The 26511-nt window shown below is 43.8% G+C and overlaps 1 protein-coding gene across 3 annotated transcripts in view; it reads right to left on the bottom strand.

Annotated features, from left to right (window-relative positions):
- The window catches only part of PITPNC1 (phosphatidylinositol transfer protein cytoplasmic 1), a 379107-nt gene that overhangs the window by 55559 nt on the left and 297037 nt on the right, over positions 1 to 26511 (bottom strand). For all 3 annotated transcript variants that reach the window (XM_033960571.1, XM_033960570.1, XM_033960569.1), the window contains exon 5: positions 10378 to 10449. In XM_033960571.1, coding sequence (XP_033816462.1) covers positions 10378 to 10449 — 72 coding nt within the window. The remainder of the gene's footprint in view (positions 1 to 10377; positions 10450 to 26511) is intronic.

Raw genomic sequence — 26511 nt, 5'->3', positions numbered from 1 at the left:
AGTTCTTCTTCACCCAGAGAGTGGTGGAAAATTGGAACACTCTTCCGGAGTCTGTCATAGGGGAAAACTTCCTCCAGGGATTCAAATAGGGGAAAACACCCTCCAGGGATTCAAATAGGGGAAAACACCCTCCAGGGATTCAAGACAAAATTGGACAAGTTCCTGCTGAACCAGAACTAACGCAGATAGAGCTGGTCTCAGTTAGGGCGCCGGTCTCTGACCTAGGGGCCGCTGTGGCAGCGGACTGCTGGGTACGATGGACCACTGGTCTGACCCAGCAGCGACAATTCTTATGTTCGGATCCATGTGGAAAACTTACATGCACATTTTTATAGTTTCCAACTAGGAAGATGTCTCAGTCTGTTTTCTTTTGGTTTACATCTTAACTATAGATCCCCAAAATTTTTTTTATAATTATAATATATTTTTTATATATATATATATATATATTTAAAATGTAATGTACACCTCTTTAACAATTTTTAAGTGGAATATCAAATTTTAATAAACTTGAAACTTGATGTGTAAATTTTAATTATTGCAATTACTGCCAATAATTGATTATCACCCAATTATTGCCATTTTACCACTCATGTGTCATTACGTTGCATTACATGTTGAGTGGTCACTTTATTGCTGTTTCCAGTCACAACTGGTCATTCAGGTCACTCCTGGTTACCACCAGCCACTCCTATTCACCACCAGTCACTCAGTTCTCCTCTGGTCACTACTGGTCAATTTGAGTCTCCTGATACCTTGTTCACCATGGACCTTTTGGTTACTGGTCAATTTGGGACACCCAGTAGCTGTCTGGACCTCTGGACATATCCTCAAAAAGGAGGACATGTCTGGTGAAATCCGGACGCCTGGTAACCCTACCCCCTCATACCTCCACAAAGATCAGAATAAAAAAAGTATATACCTGTCTAATCTAATCTAACTTAATCTAATCTAATCCTTAGGTTTGTATACCGCATCTTCTCCACGTTCGTAGAGCTCGGCACGGTTTACAGGAGATGAAATAGGAAGGAACTACAATAAAGGGTTAGAGGTCGAAGTATGAAGAGTTTTTTGAGGACTTGGGAAACCAAAGTTGGAGGGAGGCTTACATTTTTGAGAAAAGCCAGGTTTTCAGATGTTTGCGGAAAACATGGACAGAGCTCAAGTTCCGAAGAGGGGAGGTAAGGTTGTTCCAGAGCTCAGTGATTTTGAAGGGGAGGGAGGTCTCCAGAACATCAGCACCTGGCATAGGAAAGCCTAGTAGAGCTGCTCACAGGTGTCTTAAATAGCCTGGGGGGTGGGCTAGTGGACCATAGAGAGGAGGACCCAGGCCCATAAGCCACTCTAACCACTACATTCATGGTGGAAAATGTGAGCCCCCCTCCCCCAAATCCCCCCCTAACCCTATTCTACTGCCATAAAATACTGCCTTTCCAGCAGGGCACCTAGCATCATCTACACCCCTCCCCCGTTCCAGCAGGGGAGAGAACTATAGGAGGAGCAGCGCTGACGGTGCTCGGCACCAACTGCCAGTTTCACTAGTGGCCAGATTGGGAGCCCTTTCCAGCAGGGCACCTAGCATCATCTACACCCCTCCCCCGTTCCAGCAGGGGAGAGCCGACAGAGGAGAGCTGCAGTCCGACGCTCAGACCAACGGTCGGTTAAGGAGCCCGTTCCAGCAATGTACCCGACACCATCTTCACTCCTCCCCCATTCCGAAGGGTCTACTTCTGAGGATCTCGCATCATGTGCGGCAGCGGTGGAGATTACCTTGCCAGAGATGTCGCCTGTTCTTGGAGGAAACTCGGGACCCAGATAATAGCCATCGGAACTGGGGTTGACGGTAGTTAAAGAATAGAATGGGAATGGTGTTTGAAGTGAATTGGGGTGGAGATGGAGGTGGGTATGGAGAGGGATAGGGATATGATGTATTCCGGAAAGGCATTTAAGATCTGGTGTTAAATGATCATAATAATTACAAGTCAAAGATCTTGATGCTTTTTTGGAGTGTGTTTCTGTTTCTCTCTATGCTTATTTTTATCTCTATTTTGTTTACTTTAATTATTATTTTAATTCTAACTTTAAATTATTTATTCATTACTTGTTGGAATATTTCATTTCTATCTCTATCTCTACCTCTGTCTTTTTATTTTATTTTTCATACTGTTTCTTCAGGTACTTTAGTTAGATTGTGAGCCTTTGGGACAGTTAGGGAATTTCCAAGTACCTATCTTATTTATTTAGTTTTTATTTATTGTATCTTTTTTTTTTATTTTTTTTATTATTTATTTATCATTTTCAAACTTATATCAAGCATATTAACTTGTACAGAAAGAAGTTTAACATATAAACATATTCCATCAGATTAACATTAAAACAAAAGAGAAGAAAAAAAAAAATATATATATATGCTAACTTTACTCAAGTCCTACATTAGGATCCAAGATTAACAAAATGCGAGAATATTAGGAAAATAATCACTAATATGAAACTATAGAGCTGAGGACTAATGCCTATATTAATAATGAGCTAATGATGTTGTTCTTCCTTCAGACGAGATGATACCAAGAAATTAGTTAACTGAAATGGTTCATAGAAAACATACTTGATCTGGCGGTGATTCACTATACACTTACAAGGTTGCCTTAAATAAAAAGTAGCCCCTAAAGCTAAAACACCTGGCTTCAGAAAAAGAAATTCACGTCGTCGCTTCTGCGTTTCACGTGAGAGATCGGGAAACATCTGGATTTTAAGTCCAATAAATTCTTTTTGTCTATTTTTAAAGAATAGTCTCAAAATCCATGCCTTATCTGGCTGAAGAGCCACTGTTAGAATTAATGTCGCTGGAGTTGCCAATTCTTTTTCTGATGTTTCAAGTAAAGTTGAAACATCTAATGCTTCTTGGTTGTTAGTCACATATGGTTGAACTTGATTTTTTGAAGGCAAGTAATAAACCTGGGAGAATGGAGGCATACACTCCTCCGTAACTCCCAGTATTTCTTTTAAGTATCGTTTAACCATTTCTCTAGGGGGCACCATAGCGACCCTTGGGAAATTAATCAATCTTAGGTTATTACCACGAGCATTATTTTCCAAAGACTCAATTTTTCTCCTAAGATTTGTATTATCTTTAATTAGTGTCTCTTGAACATTTTTGAAAGATATCAAGTCCTGTTCCATTTTCCCACTAGTCTCTTTAGACAAAAGCATATCATTTTGAAGTTCTTTTATCTCTTTTGTTTGTTCAATTAGTTTCCCTTCTATGTATTGAAAATGGGGACTTATGGCTTTACCTAAGTTAGCCACAAGATCCCATAATGATTCCAGAGTCACTTCAGTGGGTTTAGTTATAGAAATTTCACCTTGGTTAGTGAAAAAAATGCTCACCGTCAGTTAAAACCACTTGGGTTTCTCCCTTCTGGGCTTGTCCTTCACTTGAAGTTAATATTGCCTCAGTTCCCCCAATGGGGCTCTCCTGGTGAAGTTCCCCATCTCCCAGGCTCTCCGCTGGTAAACTTGCCTCCAGAGGAGGAGACAATCCAATCCACGGGGTCTCCCCACTCCGTGGAGAGCTTGTGGTCCGAGGCTGTGAGGGCGGCGCTCTAGCGTCAGGGCTGAGGGTGGTGTCCGGCCCAAGGAGATTCGCCGCAGTCCCGCCTTCTCTCAGCGTCTCCAGCGGGCCCACAACTGACGCCGGTGTGGCACTTTGTATCTTCCTCAGTAGTTCGTCGATAGTGCCGACCGAGATTCCTGCGGTGTGCCGAGAGGCAGCAGCAGCACTCCGTCCTCGTCTCTTTGGCATGTCTGTGAGTACTAACCCCTCTCGCCGAAAATTTCTTTATATCAGACGAGTTCTGAGGAGCGTTCCTCAGCTCTTGAGGTATGCGGCCATCTTGGATCTATTTATTGTATCTTTAATGCATCATTTTTGTAAACCGCTGTAAACCGCTTAGAAACCTCACGGTTATTAGCGGTATATAAGAATTAAATTAAATTAAATTAAATATAGGTGCCATCTGCAGCCATAAGGGCTATTGGGGTTGTAGACAGGTGGGTATAGTGGGTTTTAGGGGTGTTATGGGGGGCTCACCATAACCTATAAGAGAGTTCTGGTGAGTTGTTTATGTGGCACCCTTTATGAGAGGTTCACAGTACTGCCCCACTGCTCTGTTGCCATATCTGGGTGGCCAGTCCGTTACAAGATTGGCCCCTCCCACATCCAAATGGTCTTTTTTTATGCGTTTGGGACTTGGACAAAATTTGGGTTGAAAATGTAGTATAGACGTCCTGGCAGTCTGGATGTCCAGATAGACGATTTTCAGGAAAAAAAAAATTAATTTTAGTCGTATTTTTAAAAAAATGGGCATTTTCCCACTCCCGACTTTGGGCATCTAGCACCATAAGCCCAAATCAGACTTAGATGTATGTTTTGATTATGCCCCTCTGACTGTTTAATGGGTATATGTGTGTGTGTTTGTAGGTGTGTTGGAGGGGAATCAAATTGGTGGAAGGATATGAACCTTCTCTCCCTCTCCCCCATCATGTGCTAGAAAGGAGGATACTACTTCTCACTTATCTTCCTCTAACCCCACCCCAGGACTGACCCAGTGTTCTCCTATCTCCTTCCTACCTCAGCACACTCCCTCTTATCCCAGGACAAGCAGGCAGCTCTTCTCAACATGTAGGTGATGTCATCCACAGAGCCCGGATGCGGACAGCTTCGCAAGCAGACTTGCTTGAAGAACTTTAGAAAGTTCGCGACTGCCGCACCGCGCATGCGTGAGTGCCTTCCCGCCCGACACAGGGCGCATGTCTCCTCAGTTCTCAGTTTTCCGCGGAGCCGAGAAGTCCTATTTCAACGCTCTGTGCTAGACTCAGTTCTACTTTGTGCCTTCTCTCCCCATGGCTTGTGTTTTATTTTTTTCCAGGGTCGCTGTGTTTCTTTGAGCGTTTTCATTTAAAAAGAAACAAAAAAAAATACTTAATTTCATTTTTCATTTGTGTCACGGCGGGGCCTGCCTTGCGGCCTCAGCCAGCGGGCTTCGATCTCGCTGAGACTATTTTTCTGTTTATGTCCCTGCCGGTCACAGGCGATGTTCCTCACTGACCCACATAGGTGGTGTGTTCAGTGTTTGGGACCTGACTATTGTCCGGAGTCATGTGCCCGCTGCTCTTCATACTCTGGACTGCAATTGTGCTTTGGCTTTCTACTTGCAAAGAACTAAGCCACACAGATTGCACCTCAACTTTTTGTCTCCTTTGATACAAACAAGTTGGGACATCCAATTTCCAAGCGCACCATCTCCAACTGGTTGGCTGCTTGCATCTCTTTCTGCAATGCTCAGGCTGGATTGCATCTAGAGGGTCGAGTCACAGCCCACAAAGTCAGAGCCATGGCGGCATCAGTAACTTTCCTTAGATCTACTCCTATTGAGGAAATCTGCAGAGCTGCCACTTGGTCCTCGGTTCATACTTTCACCTCTCATTGTCTAGATACTTTTTCCAGATGGGATGGCCGTTTCGGCCAGGCAGTATTACAAAATTTATTCTCCTGAATTGCCAACACTCCTACCATCCCATTATGGTTAGCTTGGAGGTCACCCACATGTTGAGAATAGGCTGCCTGCTTGTCTTGGAATAAAGTACTGTTACTTACCGTAACAGATGTTATCCAGGGGCAGCAGGCAGCTATTCTCACAACCCACCCACCTCTTCTGGTTAGCTTCTTAGCTAGCTATCTGAACTGAGAAGACTCGTGCCCTGCGTCGGGCGGGAAGACACTCGCGCAAGCGCGGTGCGGCAGTCGCGAACTTTCTAAAGTTCTTCAAGCAAGTCTGCTTGCGAAGCTGTCCGCATCTGGGCTCTGTTGATGACATCACTTACATGTTGAGAATAACTGCCTGCCGTCCCTGGATAACACCTGTTACGGTAAGTAGCTTTGTTTTCCTTCCTCTCCAATCCTAGTGCTTTCCTTTCCTCCCAAGCTAGTGCTCACCTCATTCCTCACGGATCCCAGTGCTCCTTTTACAAAGGTGCAACTAAGCGTTTTAGCGTGCTCTAAATATTAGCACACGCTAACCACACGTTACATGCTAATGCGTGCTTGTTAGTCTATGGACACGTTAGCGGTTAGCACGCGTGTGTATTTAGTGCACCTTAGTAAAACAGGGGGTTTGTCTATTCCTTTTTTGACAAATAGTTCTATACTCTAAATAAAGTTTCATTTCAGATTCCTGCTGCATCTTATTCCTCAATGTGCTAGAACAAGCCCATTCTATAAGAGGAAACACATCAGCTCCTCAAGGCAATTCTCTTATGTGAATATTTATATCTTTTTAATTACAGGCCTCTTTGAAATATAAAGAAACGTGCAGTCATTACAAAGGTATGATTCTATTCCAGTTAGTGCTCACTTAGTTCATTTGCTTTCAAAGACCGTAGAATGTGGTGAAAGCAATTAGCTTAGCAAGGTTTAAAAAAAATATTTGGATAATTTCCTATAACAAAAGTACATGAACCATTGTTACGATGGACTTGGGGAAATCCACTGCTTATTCCTAGGACAAGCAGCATAAAATCTGTTTTACTCCTTGGTGCGAAACTATGAGATGCTCTTCTAGGCAAAAATTTAACCTTGCACCTCCCCCCAAATGAACTTTCCTGCCCCTTAGCCTTCTAACAATCATTATCGCCTCCAAACCACCCCTCCCAGAATAATCTGGATAATTGGTCTCCTGGAAAACAACCCACCCACCCTACTGGTATAAGGACCCCCTGTTGTGTCTTTCAGTTTTATGGCTGTTAGGGTCTACTGCTCTGCTTTGGTGCAGTCATAACTACTGCCTAAAGTGACTGCTTAGTCTTGCCTAATAGGTGATCTGGCCCTGATGATAATGTTTATTGAAAGCTTCTATATCGCTACTAATGATTGGGGAGTCAATTCAGAGCAGTTTACGTGAGCTTCTGTAAAGGTGTTACAATACAGAGTTAGTTTGGTAGGAGGCCATACAGTGCCTTACATTATAAGTTCACAGTTATAAATTTAAGAACATACTGGGACAGACCGAAAGTTCATCAAGCCCGGTATCCTGTTTCCAAAAGTGGCCGACCTAGGTCCCAAGTACCTGGCAGAAGCCTAAAGAGTAGCAACATTCCAGAGCTGAGATTGTGATGTCATAATGCCTCATTCCACCAATGCCTAAGAGCCAATCTCAGCAGTGATGTCACAATGGCTTGACTGTCCTATACTTGGCTCACATAATACTTGACATACTGGGACAGATCAAAGGTCCATCAAGCCCAGTATCCTGTTTCCAACAGTGGCCAACCCAGGTCCCAAGTACCTGGCAGAAACCCAAAGAGTAGCAACATTCCAGAGCTGAGATTGTGATGTCATAATGCCTCATTCCACCAATGCCTAAGAGCCAATCTCAGCAGTGATGTCACAATGGCTTGACTGTCCTATACTTGGCTCACATAATACTTGACATACTGGGACAGATCAAAGGTCCATCAAGCCCAGTATCCTGTTTCCAACAGTGGCCAACCCAGGTCCCAAGTACCTGGCAGAAACCCAAAGAGTAGCAACATTCCAGAGCTGAGATTGTGATGTCATAATGCCTCATTCCACCAATGCCTAAGAGCCAATCTCAGCAGTGATGTCACAATGGCTTGACTGTCCTATACTTGGCTCACATAATACTTGACATACTGGGACAGATCAAAGGTCCATCAAGCCCAGTATCCTGTTTCCAACAGTGGCCAACCCAGGTCCCAAGTACCTGGCAGAAACCCAAAGAGTAGCAACATTCCAGAGCTGAGATTGTGATGTCATAATGCCTCGTTCCACCAATGCTTAAGAGACAATCTCATCAGCAATGTCACAATGGCTTGATTGTCCTATACTTGGCCCACATAAGAACATAAGAGTTACCATACTGGGGCAGAAAATTGGTCCATCAAGCCCAGTATCTTGTTTCCAACAGTGGCCAAGATCCCAAGGAGTAAAATAGATTTTATGCTGCTTGTCCTAGGAATAAGCAGTGGATTTCCCCAAGTCCATCTGAACAATGGTTTGTGTACTTTTGTTATAGGAAATTATCCAAATCTTTTTTAAACCCTGCTAAGCTAATTGCTTTCACCACATTCTACGGCAATGAATTCCAGAATTTAATTACACTCCAGGGAATGTGTGGCGCAGTGGTTAGAGCCCCAGCCCCCTGAGGTTGTGGGTTTAAATCCCACACTGCACCTTGTGCCCCTGGGCAAGTCACCCAATCCACCATTGCCTCAGCTACATTAGTTAGAGTGTGAGCAGGCTTAGAGGCCTTCCAGATGCAGCCCCAAGCTTAGGGAAGAAGAGACAAGGTTTGTGTGGGGGTGGGGGGGGGGCTGGGTGAACAAGGTGGAACCCTAAGTGTGTACTGAACACCCCTAATATTGAGCAAACTCCTTTCCTAGGTGCAGGGAAGGGCAATCTGTTGCATTAGCACCCTCACTCATTTGGAAGAGTTTGTTTCACTGAATTAGAGCAGCCTTTTAGCAAAAAGGCTTAGCTGAAGAAAAAGTAATAAACAGAAGCAAAACAAATTAAAACAGCATAAGACGATACCTAGTGGACTAACTTAATACATTTTTGATTAGCTTTTGAAGACAACAACATCTTCTTCAGATCAGAAATGAATATACAAGAGAAACATAAAGGCATTTCAGTTACATTCTCACAGTTAGTGGGATGGGGGGGGGGGGGAGAATGAAAAATGAGGAGAGATGGATGGGTGCCTAGGATGTGGCGTAAGGCAAAGAGCAAATTCTGGCACGAACAGCAGGCTGGGGTTGCTGCTCGTGCCGGGAATATTAACAAGGTACGGGGGAAGGGGCATGGCAGGAGGGGGCAGGGATGAAGAAGGAGGGGGGAGGGGTGCAGAGAAGAGGGCAGGGGAGAGACACCACCGCCCCGGTGCCTCTCACCTTCGCCATTGGTTGAGGTACGTTATCAGAACCCGAGTCAGGTGCTTTTTCTCCCAAATACTAATATATTATGATCAATCTATTGCTCTCTGAATCATTTTCTTTCCCGGTCTCTTGTCTTTGCCCAGTCCTCTTGTACATATGCCCCTTTTCTAGGGAAGGGGTAAAACACGGACCTGACGGACCTCGCGGATCTGAATCCACACGGCCTTAAAAATCTGAGGTCCGTGTCCGTGCCGCTTGCAGTTTCTGTCTCTTACAGACCTCGATGAGATTTTAGCGCTGACGGATCCATCTCAGCATAGGGAGGGAAAAGTATTAGGATCCGTCAGCGCTAAAATCTCATCGAGGTCTGTCCGAGCCAGAGACTAGTGCTAGAGCGGCAGAGAGTTTGGAGACTTCTTTTCCATAACGCACGTCCGAAACCTATGTCCCCGCTCTCTTGGCTTCTGCTCTGCCGCTCTAGCACTAGTCTCTGGCTCTGACAGACCTCGATGAGATTTTAGCGCTGACGGATCCTAATACTTTTCCCTCCCTATGCTGAGACGGATCCGTCAGCGCTAAAATGTCATCGAGGTCTGTAAGAGACAGAAACTACAAGCGGCACGGACATGGACCTCAGATTTTTAAGGCCGTGCGGGTTAAGATCCGCAAGATCCGTCAGGTCCGCGTTTTACCCCTTCCCCCTTTTCTATAATGAAACTGGATTCCAGCTGCTTACCGTATTTTTCGGACCATAAGACACACTTTTTCAACCCCCAAAAGGGGGTAGAAAAGGGGGTGCGTCTTATGGACCGAATACAATGCGCGCACCCCCTCATACCTTTTTAAAGTGGCGGTGGTCCAGCGTGGTCTCCTGCTGGATGGCTGCCTCTTTGCAGAGCAAAGCACAACACAGGAGCGCGACCTTTGCGCTTCCTCCCTGGTCACGTGCCCCACCCTTAGTAGGCCACTGAATGAAGCTTGATAAAAAAGGGGGGGGGGGGAGGAGGTTTCTCTGTGTCCAGGGAGAGATAATTTCCATTATGTGTAGCACCTGTAATCATTTTGAAAAGTTTGCTCCTATGATTCTGGGAACCCACAGTGATTTAAAGTTAGAACGTGGCAGGATCAGAACCAGCTTGTAGCCTATGAAGTCAGTGAGTCACACAAGCTGTTTGACAGCTATGAGGAGTCTTGTGCCAGATTTCTTCCCCCCCCCATCCTATGGGTTAAAAAAAGCATTCACACTCAGAAAAGCAAACCGTGCAATAACTTCTGCAAGATGGCTAAGCATATTGAACAAAAAAAAAAAACCACCCAACAACTCAATTTGAAAGAAATCTCACATTAATCAACCTCATGTACTCGGAATGGTCCATCTTTTCACGTTGCAATTTTTTTTTAAAGAGACACAGTAACACTTACGCTATCATTGCTTCCTTTGTTGTCTTCATATTTTGTTTCTATATGGATAGAGAATTTAGGCAAAAATGAACACTGAAAAAAAAAAAAAAAGAACCAATGCATTAAAATCAAGAGCTGAATCCATTTCAGTACAAACAAATACTGTTTTTGACTTTTACAAGCATGCATTTCCTGATTCAAGAAAGGATTTACAGTAACATGAATTGCAAATATCGAACAATATTCAGAATGTTCAAAGATTAATTTCTCCATAAAATTTAAACAAACTGATCTGACTGCTGAATGAATTTAAACAATATATTTTTAAGTAAAATAATAATTTAATAATAATAATAATTTATTTCTTATATACTGCTATACCGTGAAGTTCGAAGCGGTTTACAATAAAGATACATTTGACAGTACATGGGATAGAAACGGTTTACAACTTCTTTACATTAAGCTTCTTGCTTATAAAATTATCTTAAGGTAATCAGGACACCTCTACCATCATGTATTCATTCAAAAAATCAATGACCAGCCCTCTAGAGCAGGGGTCTCCAACCTTTTTCATGCTGAAAGCAATGGAAGTAAAACCCGGTGTCTCAATCCTTCTTTTTCTGGAGCCATATGGCAACTCTGCCTAGGAGGGGGCAGTTATGCGCAAACACTCCTTCCAGAACCTGTAATCATGGGCCTTGTGTCTGACCACTAGGTGTCACCTTTGCACAATAACTGAACTCCTCCACCGTCATAGCTGACCCAAGAAGACTTCTATTTATGCATTCATTCAATTTTTTAGCCTGTCCTCTCAAAGGAGCTCAGAACAGGTTACAAATCAGGTACTCAAGCATTCTGGGTGCCTCACTGCTACAGACACTGCACTGGCCCACTGAATATACTTTTAAAATTTTTATTCTGATGCACCGGCAGGATTCCACTCGTAGATATTGCTTGCTGTACCTTGCATGAGCCTGTGATTTAACTAAAGGTTTACAGTGATTTTGTTCTGAAGAATTCATTTTTACTTTCCAGTGGCTACAGGGAATTAAATCCTGAGGCAAAGGACACAGCTATTCCAAGAACCACAGAACAAATTAATCTGCACCTTTTTAATGCCTTGTGCATGGATCCATTTTTCAACAGGGAGAATCAGACTACAAATCCCACAATACTTTGGGAAAGTCTCCCTCCTGGAACTGAGAAACGTGGAAGCTCAGAATTTCAATCTGATCCAAGTCAAGACCCACAAAAAATTAATTAAAAAAAATCCCACAGAAAGGAAGCATAATTTCAAAGAAAGTACTACCGTCACCCAGATTAAATCATGCTTTCTAAATAAGCAGCTTACTAAGGCCACCCTCCTTCAGCTGCTGAAGGAGGAGGAGGCAGGATATCAAAGCATGTAAATCAGACCTGTCAAGCTACCCAACTCCAGGCTTGAAAATTTTTGGCCAGCCCTGGTTTTGAACTTTCATCCCAAAGCAGTGTGGGATTTTATAATTTCCGATTCTGCATGAGCAGCAGACACCTTAACACAGTGGTTCTCAATAGAGAATGACACGGTGATAGAATTCATCACTGTTCCTGTCTCCACGGATAACCGCGGGAAACCATCTTCATGTCATTCTTTAAGGAGAGAGGGAAGAATCAGAGTACGAATGGCCACAACCACTGACCCGCAAGCTTTGCTTTGAAGAATGCTGGTGTAGAAGGACTGAGGTTGAAACAGACACTGAAGAATGACAGTCTCTGGTATCCAGAACAGAGATTGTGATGTCATAATGCCTCATTCCACCAGTGCCTAAGAACCAATCACATCAGTGATGTCACAATGGCTTCATTAACCTTGGCTCACCTAAGAATCAGAGTATGAATGGCCACAACCACTGACCCGCAAGCTTTGCTTTGAAGAATGCTGGTGTAGAAGGACTGAGGTTGAAACAGACACTGAAGAATGACAGTCTCTGGTATCCAGAGCAGATATTGTGATGTCATAATGCCTCATTCCACCAGTGCCTAAGAGCCAATCACATCAGTGATGTCACAATGGCTTCATTATCCTTGGCTCACATAAGAATCAGAGTACGAATGGCCACAACCACTGACCCTCAAGCTTTGCTGTGAAGAATACTGACTGGTGTAGAAGGACCGAGGCTGAAATAGACACTAGAAAATGGTATGGGATTATTTCCCGCGGTTATCCGCGGGGACGGGAACGGTGATGAATTTTGCCACCGTGTCATTCTCTAGTTCTCAACCCTATCCTAGGGGACCCCCAGCCAGTTGGGTTTTCAGGATATCCCTAATGAATATGTATGAGAGAGGCTTGCATATAATGGAGGAGACAGGCATGCAAATGTGTCTTATGCATATTCATTAGCTGAGAACCACTGACTTAACAGGACTGAAAAAAACACAAAACATCAGTGGTTCCTTGTAGTTTGTTATATCTTGGGTTGGACTTATGGCTGAAGGACATGATCCATAGAGTTTTCCTGTGACTTTCCAGCCTTTCTCTCGGCCTGGCACTTTTGAAGTGCTAATCATAAGAATGTCAGACAATGTTTTAAGAAGCCAGTTTTCAGCACGATCTGCCCTGGACATCTGGTGAAGGCAGTTCACACATGGATCCCAGCTACAAAAGCTTGTATGCCTTGTCAATATCTGGATCTGAGATGTCTCTTTTAGGAGACATAGCTCTTCTCTATTTACTGTTCTGACTACAAAAAGGTTTTTGTCATGCAAGTCATTCATTCAGTCTGTAAAATGAGAATTATTCTACATGTGGATATACTGAGTCAAGAGCAGAGCAAAGGACTGCCATATCGCTGACACTGCATCTTTGCAGTATCAAAGTCATTTGAACAGAACATTGACTTATATGCAACAAAACTGACTGGAAATGCTCAGATTCATCGGGTGCTGACATATTGATTCCGGACAAACTCGTAATGATAAAAACTGCGTGAAGCTGAAGGAACAAAGTTACTGTGAAAAACCTTGGCTCACAGACCTAACTCATAGCTCCTAAGGCAGAGCTGGCAGTGAGCATTTATTTGTATTCAGAGACAGAAATTAAATGCTAGCTTCTGTAACCGAGATCAGTTTTCCATTGTACTGTATAATCAGTATCGCTCCATTTATCTTCCAGGTTTTTCTAGCTTAACCCTTTCAGGACCAAGGGACATATTTGTCCCATAACTTTAAAATCCTATCAATTTTGATTGGGATAGTCTACAGTTCTAAATTTGATATGTACGGATTCCATATGATACTGCCTTTATGTAAACAAACTGGTTCCGACATTCATTCATTAGCGTCGTTGCCAGATTGACGAGAAGATTCACTTGCCACACTGTCCATAAGCCAGAAGTGTGATTTTTTTTTAAAAAAAAATAATGATATTTCACAAAAAAAAATCAATTTTTTGGCATCTGCAAGCCCTTTTTACCATAAAAATGTCGTCAAAACCACAAAAATTGGCCTACGATCCTTATGGTCCTGAAAGGGTTAAAATGCATTTGTTACAAGTCTCCTAGGGTTAAGCAGGTCTGCATTGCTCAGTGACTCCGGTTTCCATAGCAGGCTGCTCTTTGATTTCTAGAGTGGTGCAGTGGTTAAAGCTACAGCCTCAGCACCTCGAGGTTGTGGGTTCAAACCCCGGCTGCTCCTTGTGACCCTGGGCAAGTCACTTAATCTCCCCATTACCCCAGGTACATTAGATAAATTGTAAATCCACTAGGACAGACAGGGAAAAATGCTTGAGTGCCTGAATAAATTCATGTAAACTGTTCGACGCTCCCTTGGGAGAATGGTCTAGAAAATTGAATAAATAAATATTCTCTACTTGGTCAAGGACCTGAAGTAAAAATGTGCTATTGGTGAAATCATTTTTAGACATGCAAAGTGATTGCACATTGGGAAGAATAACCCAAATCAGTTGCCAGATGCTAGGTCCCGCCTTGGGGGTTAGTGCCCAAGAAAAGGATCTGGGTGTCATTGAAACTTTCTGTCCAATGTGCAGCGGCGGCCAAAAAAGTAAACAAAGATGCTAGGAATTATTTTAAAAAAGGGATGGTTAACAAGACTTAAGAATGCTATAATGACTCTGTATCGCTCCGTGGTGCGACCTCACCTGGAGTACTGCGTTCAATTCTGGTCTCCTTATCTCAAGAAATATATAGTGGTGCTAGAAAAGGATCAAAGAAGAACGACAAAGATGATAAAGGGGATGGAACTCCTCTCGTATGAGGAAAGACTAAAACGGTTACATAGAAACATAGAAATAGACGGCAGATAAGGGCCACGGCCCATCCAGTCTGCCAACCCTAATGACCCTTCCATACCTTTACCTTGTGAATAGATCCCACGTGTCGATCCCATTTGGCCTTAAAATCAGGCACGCAGCTGGCCTCAATCACCTGAAGTGGAAGACTATTCTAACGATCAACTACCCTTTCAGTAAAAAAGAACTTCCTGGTGTCACCTCGCAGTTTCCCGCCTCTGATTTTCCACGGATGACCTCTTGTTGCCGTGGGACCCCTGAAAAAGAAGATATCTTCCTCTGTCTTGACGCGGCCCGTGAGATATTTGAACGTCTCGATCATGTCTCCCCTCTCTCTGCGCTCCTCGAGTGAGTATAGCTGCAATTTTTCCAGCCGTTAGGGCTCATCAGCTTGGAAAAGAGACGGTTGAGGGGAGATAGGATTGAAGTCTACAAAATCCTGAGTGGAGTAGAACGGGTACAAGTGGATCAATTTTTCATTCTGTCAAAAATTACAAAGACTAGGGGACACTCGAAGTTAAAGGGAAATACTTTTAAAACCAATAGGAGGAAACATATTTTTTCACTCGGAGAATAGTTAAGCTCTGGAACGCATTGCCAGAAGTTGGGGTAAGAGCGGAAAAGTCCATAGTCTGTTATTGAGACATGGGGGAAGCGTCTGCTTGCCCCGGATTGGTTGCATGGAATGTTGCTACTCTTTGGGTTTTGGCCAGGTACTAGTGACCTGGATTGGCCACCGTGAGAATGGGCTACTGGGCATGATGGACCATCGGTCTGACCCAGTAAGGCTATTCTTATGTTCTTAATTCAATTTACGAGCCAAATGCTAATGCGGTGGATTCCCTTTCTATGTACACTGCTGGTTTCCAACCCTAATGAAGAGTGTTGCCACATGGATTCATGTCAGAAGGGATGTCCATAATAACAAAGTCAGCAAAACCACAGCGGAGGAGACGAAAGACCAGACAAAAACGGCGTTCAAACAGATCAAGTTTCTTCTGTACTTCAAATGCGACTCAACACGATTCGTGTTTCAGCCACTAGGCCTGCATCAGGCATCTAGCCTGGATGAGCGATGAAACAGCGCAATATCGCAAGCACGTTCACTCAAGCCCATTGAAAAGAATTGCATGATCAGTCCTAAAGTTTGAGTGTACGTGCTTGCGATAGTGCAACATGTGTCATAAATCAACAAGATCTCTGCTGGGAAAATCGAGGCACACGAGTGCCACCCCCAGGGCCGGATTTAGATGAAAAGAGGCCCTACTAGGCTATTCCACTTATGAGGCCCTTTCACCTCCCATTTTTAAGTTTGTAAATTACATGAGAGATAATAAAATACATCATTACTGTGATATATATCAATATGTTAAATGAAACATGTTGTTATTGGTACTAACCTTTATAAAAAATGTGACACGGATAATAAATAAAAAAAAGTCGAGAACACTTATTTGGACATTTATTCTCAGCACCATATATAGTACTTGTAACAATAACTAATCAAACATAACACACAACATTGCCCCTTCCTATGTCCATAGTGCCCCCAGTGCGTCCTTTCTCACCTCACCCCCCCTCCAATGCCCGCCTGCCTCCCATCCCCCTTCCATTGAACACCCCCCATGCCATCCTGCCTGCCTGCCTTCCATTAACCCCCCCCCCCCCGATGCCAGTCTGGGCCGCCCTGTCCTGATGGATCCACGTTTTGCCTCTCTCCCCGCGGGGCTGGGCTTTGCCCAGCTGTGTCCGGACTGACGTTTTTCCCTCCCCGATCCTCCTCCCAGGGCGAGAAAAAGAAAGGGAGAAGCCGAGTCGGCGCCCCGTTGCGGCCGGAGCCGGTTCCGATCCCGAAGCGTAGAATTTCTCCTTATTTTCGGTTCAGTGTTTTAGTGTTCACTGTTTTTAGAATAGTGTGATTTTAATTTTGCTAACAATTTCAATGTAGGCCCCTCTTGATCTTGAGGCCCTAGGCTGAAGCCTAGTTAGCCTATAGGAAAATCCGGCCCTGGCCACCCCGCTACTGAAAAACTACACTGGCTCCCGATTGAAAGCAGGGTGAAATTCAAGATCCTACTGCTGACGCACAAAATCATTCATTTCTCTGAACCACAGTATCTAGCGGCCAGACTACATCGGCACACAACAACGCACGCACGCACTGCGCTCAAGCCAGAATCACTTGCTGGAAAATTCCCTCCTTCAGAGACATCAAATACATAAATGTCAGGAAAAGAATGTCCTCGGTGATGGCTCCAAGGTGGTAGAATGCCCTCCTGAAGGAACTAAAACTAGGAAAAAAATACCGGAAAGTTCTTTTTTTTTTTTTTTTTTCACATTTTAAAATAGTTTTTTTTTTAAATATTTTCACATTTCATATTCATTAACATCTGAAATTCAATATTTTTAAACAAAAACATATTCAACTAAGTTAAAAATAAAAACTAGACTATGAATTATTTCTACACGTATTACAGCATCAATTTTTTCTCAAGTCCGTATACTTTACACAGAACAGGAAAAACCATCAAGAAAGAATTCAATAGTATTTCATTTGGCCCTCTATGGAGGAAAATAAGTTTCCATGTCTATTATGGATAGACATATCTGAGTAGTTCATTTGTGCTTCTTCACAATTGACTGGATCTGAATTGATCTATATGAGTTCTAAGTTCTAAGTTCAAGAAAGGGATAAAGACTAGAGAATGACACGGTGAAAAAATTGGTCCCCGTCACCGCCCCGTCCCCGTCTCACCATCCTCTGCACCGCCCCGTCACCGTCATTCCCTTCACCGCCCCGCCACCGCCACTGCCACCCCATTCACCGCCCCGTCACCGCCACTGCAACCCCATTCACCGCCCCGTCACCGTCACCGCTGCATACATAAAAGCCTCAAACGGGTACGATTTTATATACTTTTCTAATATCTCCCCTATGTATCTGCCATTGCCCCCCCCCTGTGTCCATATACCATCCCCATGGCATGTCCCCTTTTTGTCTCTGTCCCTATGCCCCATGCACATAATTTCCCCTCTTTCTGTTACCTTCCTGTGTCCAGATTTCCCCTATCTTCCTCTTCCATACCAGTGTGTCTCTTCTTTTCAACCCCATCTAGCTTTTTTCCCTCTTTCTTCCCCCCCCCCCTGCTTCTAGCATCTGGCTCACCTGCCTGTCCTTCCCTTTCTTTCCTGCTGTGGGTTTTTCTTTCCGTTTTCATCCCCTTGGCCCAGAATCCTTTTCCCTTTCACTCCCTCCTTACAGTCTGAGCCGGGAACACGGGTGATCGCACGGTCCTCGCAGCCCCCACCCGCCTGCCCAATCGATCCTAGTGTTTAGCCAGTTCTCTCCCTTCTCCTCACCTTAATTTGCAGGCTTTCTTTTTCAGCGACCTGCACGCTTTCCCAAAGAGCCGCACACGTGCGGCTGCTCAGTGTTCAATCTTCTGCTCTGCTGCAACTTCCTGTTTCCGGTTGCGTCAGAGCAGAAGATCGAAACTGAGCAGCAGCGGCTCTTTGATAGCGTGCGGGTCGCCGAAAAAGAAAATCTACAAACTAAGGTGAGGAGAAGGGAGAGAGCTGGCTAAACACTAGAATCGATTGGGCAGGCGGGTGTGAGCTGCGGGGACCGCGCGATCCTTCATGCCTCACTGCGGGGACAAGACCCATTCACCGCCCCGCGGGCGGTGAATGGCCTTGTCCCCGTCGCCGCAGCGACTGCTAGTTTTCTTCCCCGTTTTCGGCGGTGACCCGCGGCTAAAATGCGGTGGCCGCGGGTAAACCGCCACCGTGTCATTCTCTAATAAAGACCATCCTCTTCATAGACTTCTCTTCAATGTTTACATGTCATCACTAAGTGCGCAATTGTCCCAACTAGGGATAACATTTTTTAGTTACGCAGATGACGTCACGATCATTATCCCATTCACGACCTCTCTCTCCGAAGTCACTCCTACGGCAACAGAAGTACTAAATGTGATAGAACAATGGATAACAGAATTTAGACTGAAGCTAAACTCAGAGAAAACACCCACTTGATACTAAAACATTGCTGTGCATCAACAAACTCAGTTACCCTATCCAATCTACTATGATGGACACTGTCTTCGCTCCTCCCCCATTCCAGCAGGGGAGAGCCGACGGAGGAGGTTCTGCAGTCCGGCCATCGGACCAACGGTTGGCTCAGGGGCCCGTTCAAGCTGGACTTCAGTTTTGACTGTTTTGATTTTATTTTCAATTCTTATTAGTTTATGATATATTTTTTAATCTCACTTATTGTTTTACCACTTATTTTGTTTTATTTTATCATTCAAATTTCATTTAAATTTCCCCAGAATTCTATTGCTTCAATGGTTCTCCCTCTTTTTAATCTTTCAAATTCCTTTAGATCATTGTAATCTTATTAGTATGTTTATTTTCTTATTTTTCTCCTCTATCTCTATTTTCTTTCTTTATTACTCTTCTAATTGTCATTTTTCCTGGTACTTTAGTTAGATTGTGAGCCTTCGGGTCAGAAAGGGAATTTCTAAGTACCTATCTTACTTATAATTTTAATGCACCAATATATTCATTGTAACCCGTTCTGGGCTCTTTTGGGAGGACGGGCTAAAAAAATCGAATAAATAAATAATACTAGACTAGGGCCTAACTATGAAAGACCAGGTGGACTCTTTGGTCAGAAAGGGTTTTTTCACTCTCTGGAAGCTTCGGTCCATTAGGATTAGAGCATATTTTGATGCTTCATCATTCAGAATTATGGTACAATCCCTTATACTAAGCCAACTTGACTACTGCAATATCGCCTATCTGGCAATTACCCAGAAGAACTTGCAGTGATTACGACTGGTGCAAAATGTGGCGGTCAGGCTGATTCTTGGGCTGAAGAAGTTCGATCATGTAGCTCCTTCCTACCGACTCCTGCATTGGCCGCCGGTGGAGGCACGTGTGAAGTTTAAGTTTGGATGTTTCTGCTTTAAGGTACTTTTCGGCCTAGCCCCCCAGATATATAACTGACCTTTTCTCTTTCTCAACCAATCAACACACGAGAAGCTCAAACTTGAATTTTGTCTCCCCACCGGTCAGAGGATGTCAATTTAAAAGACATCTTCAACATCTCTTCTCATATCAGGCAGCATTATGGGGGTAAAGATTTGAAACAATTACTCATGCTTGCGAACACTTACGGGGAATTTAGGAAACACCTATAAACATCTGTTCCTAAAGTACGTAGGCAGCTGCACTGCACAATCTCTCCCCACAATAACTGACCTCTAAACTTTAACTCTGTTAGTACTACTCAATCTGTAATATTTCTTAATCATTGTAAACCGCATAGAACTTCACGGTCCTGCAGTATATAAACTGTTATTATTATTACTCCTTTACCAATAAAAAACATAGAGGAGACAGTTAGCTAGTCTCCCCCTTCCCCCCAATCAGGAACTTGATAGGAAGCACACAATAGGATATAAATAGACCAAAGGCTGAAGCCCAGAAAACTAGACTCTGAGGAAGATAATACTTCAAAGATAAACATAAAACACGATACAGATACATGCATATAAACTATATTTAGTTGAATAGGCCAAATTCCTTAGGAGGTTTGAAAATATAGTATACTTAGCTGCAATAGTAAACCTAATATTAGATGTGAAGATAGGTAGGACGACTGATTTGGTATGAACATATCCATATAAGTAGGACGATCGATGTGCCGGTAACATAAGCGGGATGATTGATTATGCCGGTATTAATAACTCTGTATTGTAACACCTCTACAGAAGCTCAAGTGTTGTAACATCTTTTACAGAAGCTCATGAATTGACTCCCCAGTCATCAGTAGCGGTCTAGAAGCTCACAACAAACAATAAACATTGTGACATTCGGGCGTTTTTTTACAGATTCCGTTTCCTTCAACATGAATTGCGTTGTTTCATCAGTCTTCCAGGCTAGACTCCTGATGCCGAATCGTGTCGAGTCGCATCTGAATTACAAAATAAACGTGATCTGTTTGGACGCCATTTTCTGTCTGGTCTTTTGTCTCCTCCGCTGTGGCGTTGCCGACTTTGGACTTGCAGTGCATTTTGTCTTCTGCTTTGTAACAAAACAAAGAAAAACCAAAGACAGGAGTACAAGATGCAGGCTAGTATCACCATCTTTCTACAAACCAGAGGACCTGACACGGTCCGTTTGTTTAGTTGTATGACACAGTTCTGTTGCAGTCTTTTTGATACCATTACAAATTAGGGACCCCTGATGAAGACGTGTTGATCGAAACACGGACCATGTTGTGTCCTCTGGTTTGTAGGAAGGTGGTGACACTAATCGCAACAAATAATTGTTTAAACAAACCTAGCTTGCATCTTGTACTCCTGTCTGCAGTTTTTCTTTGTTCGTTTCGATTGTGCTTTTTTAATGCAGACCAGTTGGTTTGTGCTTTTGTTTTTATTTGGTCTTCTGCTTTGCACAATAACAATGGAAAATAATGGATCGCATGTAAGTACATCTTATAGCATATGAAGTTTTAAATAAGTAATAATAATTTATTTATTTTTTATATACTGCCTAACCAGCAGTTCATAGCGGTTTACACAATAGGTACTCAACATACAATGTAATAATAACATTATCTAATATAATAAAGCTCTAAGCGCGCATGCGCACTCCCACCTGCATGCTCCCATTTTCCGTGCACTGTAGGGCACCGCAGGTAGGAGTGCGCATGTGTGAGAATCCCCTGAGGAGGGTGTCGGCCGCGGCGGAAGATGGCTGAAGGAGCTGCAAGAGCTCTGCAGAGGCAGGAGGTGAGGAAAGAGAGACAGAGACAGAGGGGCTACTAGGGGGACCAGGAGATATGGTAGGGGATAAGGAGAGATAGACTTCAGGGAGTGTGGAGGGGGCAGGAGATGGTCTTGGGGAAGGACAGAGGGGGACAGGAAAGGGAAAGATGGCAATAGAGGTGAAACAGGGTCAGAGAGAGATGGTAGAGGGTGTGAAAGGGGGAAAGGGAGAGATGGAAAGGGTAGGACCACTGCTGCTTTGGGGCACTGAGAGAGGAAAGGTTGGTACGTCAGGACTGCTGCTGCTGCCTTGGGTAAGTAAAGACCCTGTCAGGAGGGCCAAAAGGGTACCCAGGAAATGGTGAAAGGTGAGGTGGTGGGACTGGGATCAGTGGGAGGCAGGGTCCGGGCATGATAGAGGCGGGGCATGGGTGGGGTCAGAGTCAGGGTATAGGTGGGGCTATTCTAGTACCCGTTACTGTAACGAATGTAACGGGCTAAAACACTAGTACATAATAAAATTCTAAGTAACGAATACAAACATTAAAACTAATGAATAAAAAAACACAATATAAACTAAAATAAGTACAGTATAGCTAAAAAGATTAAAAGTACATTATAACTACATGATAATATGAAAATCAGTCATGTATATTAGATTGTTTAAATAAGTGAGTTTTAAGATCTTTTCGAAATTGATAGTGGTAAGAAATGGAGAAACAAGAAGATTCAAACATGAATTTATTAATCCTGCTTGGAATACTAAGGTCCTATCCAAAATTTTTTTTGTAACGACCTGCATTTGCTGAAGGAAAATGAAACCAACCAGGTCTACGAATATTTTTCTTAGAAATAAAAAAACTAAAATGAGAAACAAGGTAAGCCGGCGCTAAGCCAAATAAAACTTTAAAATATATGCAACTTATATAAAGCAATGTAAATTTGGAATACACTTGGGTCTATGAGGAATCTGGCTGAATTATGAGTGAAAGAGAAACTCTGCTCATTTAGCAGTCTGAGGGTCCATTAACATAGCCTTTTATTTGTATACCACTAAACACTGTGAAGTTCATGTGGTTAATAGGAGTTAACTGAAGAGACTGTAGATAAAAGGTAAGTATGCAATTACAAGTAACATAGGAATAAAAGAACAAAGAACCATAGTAAGGTCAGAGTCGAGAACAAAGGAAGTAGGGAATACAAGGAGAACGCAAGGGGTGAGCAGAGGTAGGGTCTCAGTACGATTCAGAAGCTGGTGTTGCATGAAGAAGGCCTGTGGCTCACTGGTAGAGCTTCTGCCTCTGGACCTAGAGCTTGTGAGATCAAATCCTGGTGCTGCTCCTTGTGACCCTGGCCAAGTCACTTAATCCTCCAGTGCCAAAGCAACAAAAAGGCAGTATACAAGTCCCCATTCCCTTTCATCAAATCCAGTATCCTGTTTCCAACAGTGCCCAACCCAGGTCCCAAGTACCTGGCATAAACCTAAAGAGTAGCAACATTCCAGAGCTGAGATTGTGACATCACAATGCCTCATTCCACCAATGCCTAAGAGCCAACCTCAGCAGTGATGTCACAATGGCTTCATTGTCTTATACTTGGCTCACATAAGAATTGCCGCTCTGGGACAGACCGAAGGTGTGGCTCACTGGTAGAGCTGCTGCCTCTGCACCCCGAGGTTGTGAGATCAAATCCTGGTGCTGTTCCTCGTGACCCCGGGCAAGTCACTTAATCCTCCAATGCCAAAGCAACAAAAAGGCAGTATACAAGTCCCCATTCCCTTTCATCAAATCCAGTATCCTGTTTCCAACAGTGGCCAATCCAGGTCCCAAGTACCTGGCAGAAGCCCAAAGAGTAGCAACATTCCAGAGCTGAGATTGTGATGTCATAATGCCTCATTCCACCAATGCCTAAGAGCCAACCTCAGCAGTGATGTCACAATGGCTGGATTGTCCTATACTTGGCTCACATAAGAACATAAGTGCTTACTGGGACAGGCCGAAGGGCCATCTAGCCCAGTATCCTACAGAGGGCAACCCAGGACCTAAGTACCTGCCAGAATCCCAAAGAGCAGCAACATTCCAGAGCTGAGATTGTGACATCACAATGCCTCATTCCACCAATGCCTAAGATCCAACCTCAGCAGTGATGTCACAATGGCTTCATTGTCTTATACTTGGCTCACAGACCAAAGGTGTGGCTCACTGGTAGAGCTGCTGCCTCTGCACCCAGAGGTTGTGAGATCAAATCCCGGTGCTGATCCTTGTGACCCTGGGCAAGTCACTTAATCCTCCAGTGCCCACTGCTTTGAAATACAAAAGCAACAAAAATGCAGTATACAAGTTCTCTTTCCCTATGTGTGCCTTCAATTTAAGCCAGTGTGTAACATTTTGAGGGCATTTAAAAATCAGTCTGGAGCAGAAAGTACCTGGTGGTAGGTTTGACTTCAGAACAGCAAGGGTTGTAATAGGTGTAAAATGCTGAATTCTAGTTGGTGATGGTTATATGGCAACACAGTATCTCCAGTTTAGGGCTGGCTGTGATTTCAACATCTAAGCACGATTTACACGTGTGTTCTATGATAAATAAGCATTGGTTGGTGCACTGGCACACTGAGTATCCCAGCATGCAGTTAAGTAAGAAACAGAGAATCCTGGCAGAAACCAGAAACTTCATCTTGAAGTTGGGACATTGGATCATCTATTGTACTATTGTCCCTTGATATTAAAATTTTGGAGATCCATCTGGGATAAAGTGAACAAAATATTGGAAAATCCAGTGGCATGGACGTACGATACCATCCTATTTGGTACATTAATGAGGGCTAAAAGCCAAATATCTGCTCGGAATAACAAACTTCTCTTTATAATGACAGGGGTTGCCATGCAACTTATTTTGAGGAACTGGAAAAACTGGGATCGATTATGTTATACTTTTTGGTGGGAATCTCTGTGTCACACTTTTAAAGTGGAACGTATGATGGCCATACAACAGGGACATCCTCCTCTAACCCCACCCCAGGACTGACCCAGTGTTCTCCTACCTCCTTCCTACCTCAGCACACTCCGTCTTATCCCAGGACAAGCAGGCAGCTACTCTCAACATGTAGGTGACGTCATCCAGTGGCCCCTAGGTCAAAGATCAGTGCCCTAACTCAGACCAGCCCTACCTGCGTACGCTCTTGTTCAGCAGGAACTTGTCTAACTTTGTCTTGAATCCCTGGTGGGTGTTTTCCCCTATAACAACCTCCGGAAGAGCGTTCCAGTTTTCCACCACTCTCTGGGTGAAGAAGAACATCCTTACGTTTGTACGGAATCTATCCCCTTTCAACTTTAGAGAGTGCCTTCTCGTTCTCCCTACCTTGGAGAGGGTGAACAACCTGTCTTTATCTACTAAGTCTATTCCCTTCAGTATCTTGAATGTTTCTATCATGTCCCCTCTCAATCTCCTCTTTTCAAGGGAGAAGAGGCCCAGTTTCTCCAATCTCTTACTGTACGGCAACTCCTCCAGCCCCTTAACCATTTTAGTCGCTCTTCTCTGGACCCTTTTGAGTAGTACCATGTCCTTCTTCATGTATGGCAACCAGTGCTGGACGCAGTACTCCAGGTGAGGACGCACCATGGCCCGGTACAGCGGCATGATAACCTTCTCCGATCTGTTCATGATCACCTTCTTTATCATTCCTAGCATTCTGTTCGCCCTTTTCGCCGCCGCTGCGCATTGCATGGACAGCTTCATCGACTTATCGATGAGAACTCCCAAGTCTCTTTCGTGGGAAGTCTCTCCAAGTACCGCCCCGGACATCCAGTATTCGTGCATGAGATTTTTGTTACCGACATGCATCACTTTACACTTATCTACGTTGAACCTCATTTGCTATATCACTGCCCATTTCTCGAGCTTGATTATGTCACATTGCAGATCTTCGCAATCCCCCTGTATCTTCACTACTCTGAATAACTTTGTATCGTCTGCAAATTTAATCACCTCACTCGTCATACCAATGTCCAGATCGTTTATAAAGATGTTGAAGAGCATGCGTCCAAGCACCGAGACCTGCAGCACCCTGCTGGTGACACTCTTCCAGTCCGAGTATTGTCAATTTACCCCCACTCTCTGTTTCCTATGCTCCAGCCAGTTTTTAATCCACATGAGTATTTCACCTTCGATTCTCGCAATTTTCCGTAGTAGTCGTTCAAGTGGAACCTTGTCGATTGCTTTCTGAAAATCCAGATATACAATGTCAACCGGGTCACCCTTGTCTATATGACTGTTTACTCCCTCGAAGAAGTGCAGCCAAGTTCGTCAAACAAGATCTGCCTTTGCTGAAACTGTGCTGGTGGTCCTCATCAGACTGTGTCCGTCAAGGTGATCAATGATGCGGTCCTTTATCAGCGCCTCTACCATCTTTCCCAGTACCGAGTTCAGACTCACTGGTCTGTAGTTTCCCGGATCTCCCCTCAAACCTTTTTTGAAGATCAGCGTAACATTCGCCACCTTCCAGTCTTCCAGAATCTTTCCCGATTTGATCGACAGATTGGCTATTAGTTGATAGTCCCTTTCAGTTCCTTGATGACCCTTGGATGGATGCCATCTGCTCCCGGGGATTTATCGCTCTTAAGCCTATCGATCTGCGTGCATACCTCTTCTAGACTGGCCGTCAACCCTGTCAGTTTCCCATCTCCGTTTCCAGCATATAGCCTGATGGGTTCTGGTATGCTGTGTATATCCTCTTCGGTAAATACAGATGCTGAATATCGTCACTTAACTGTGTAAGTGCCAACTCTGTCTCCAGATCACCCACAAAATAGCCACCTTTGAGTTTAACAAGCAGTTAAATGCCAGTGAATATTAGCAAATAGCCCCAAACAAGCAATTTAACTGGCCAGGAGCCATTTCTGGCCAGTTAAATCATTTTGAATAGCGACCCTATGGAATTTTAAAACCCACATCACATCTATGTACAGCCACATAAGTTAGTATGGTTGGCTACAATTAAAAAAGATGCTCTGAAAATTAAGGTAGCCAATCCACTGCAAAAAAATGCACCATAGCCCATTCAGATCCTATGGGCTTCGGTGCATTTGTTACGGG

The sequence above is a fragment of the Geotrypetes seraphini genome, chromosome 10 (genome assembly GCF_902459505.1).
Source record: "Geotrypetes seraphini chromosome 10, aGeoSer1.1, whole genome shotgun sequence".
In the NCBI taxonomy this organism is placed as follows: Eukaryota; Metazoa; Chordata; class Amphibia; order Gymnophiona; family Dermophiidae; genus Geotrypetes; species Geotrypetes seraphini.
This window is presented reverse-complemented; position numbering and strand designations above follow the sequence as displayed.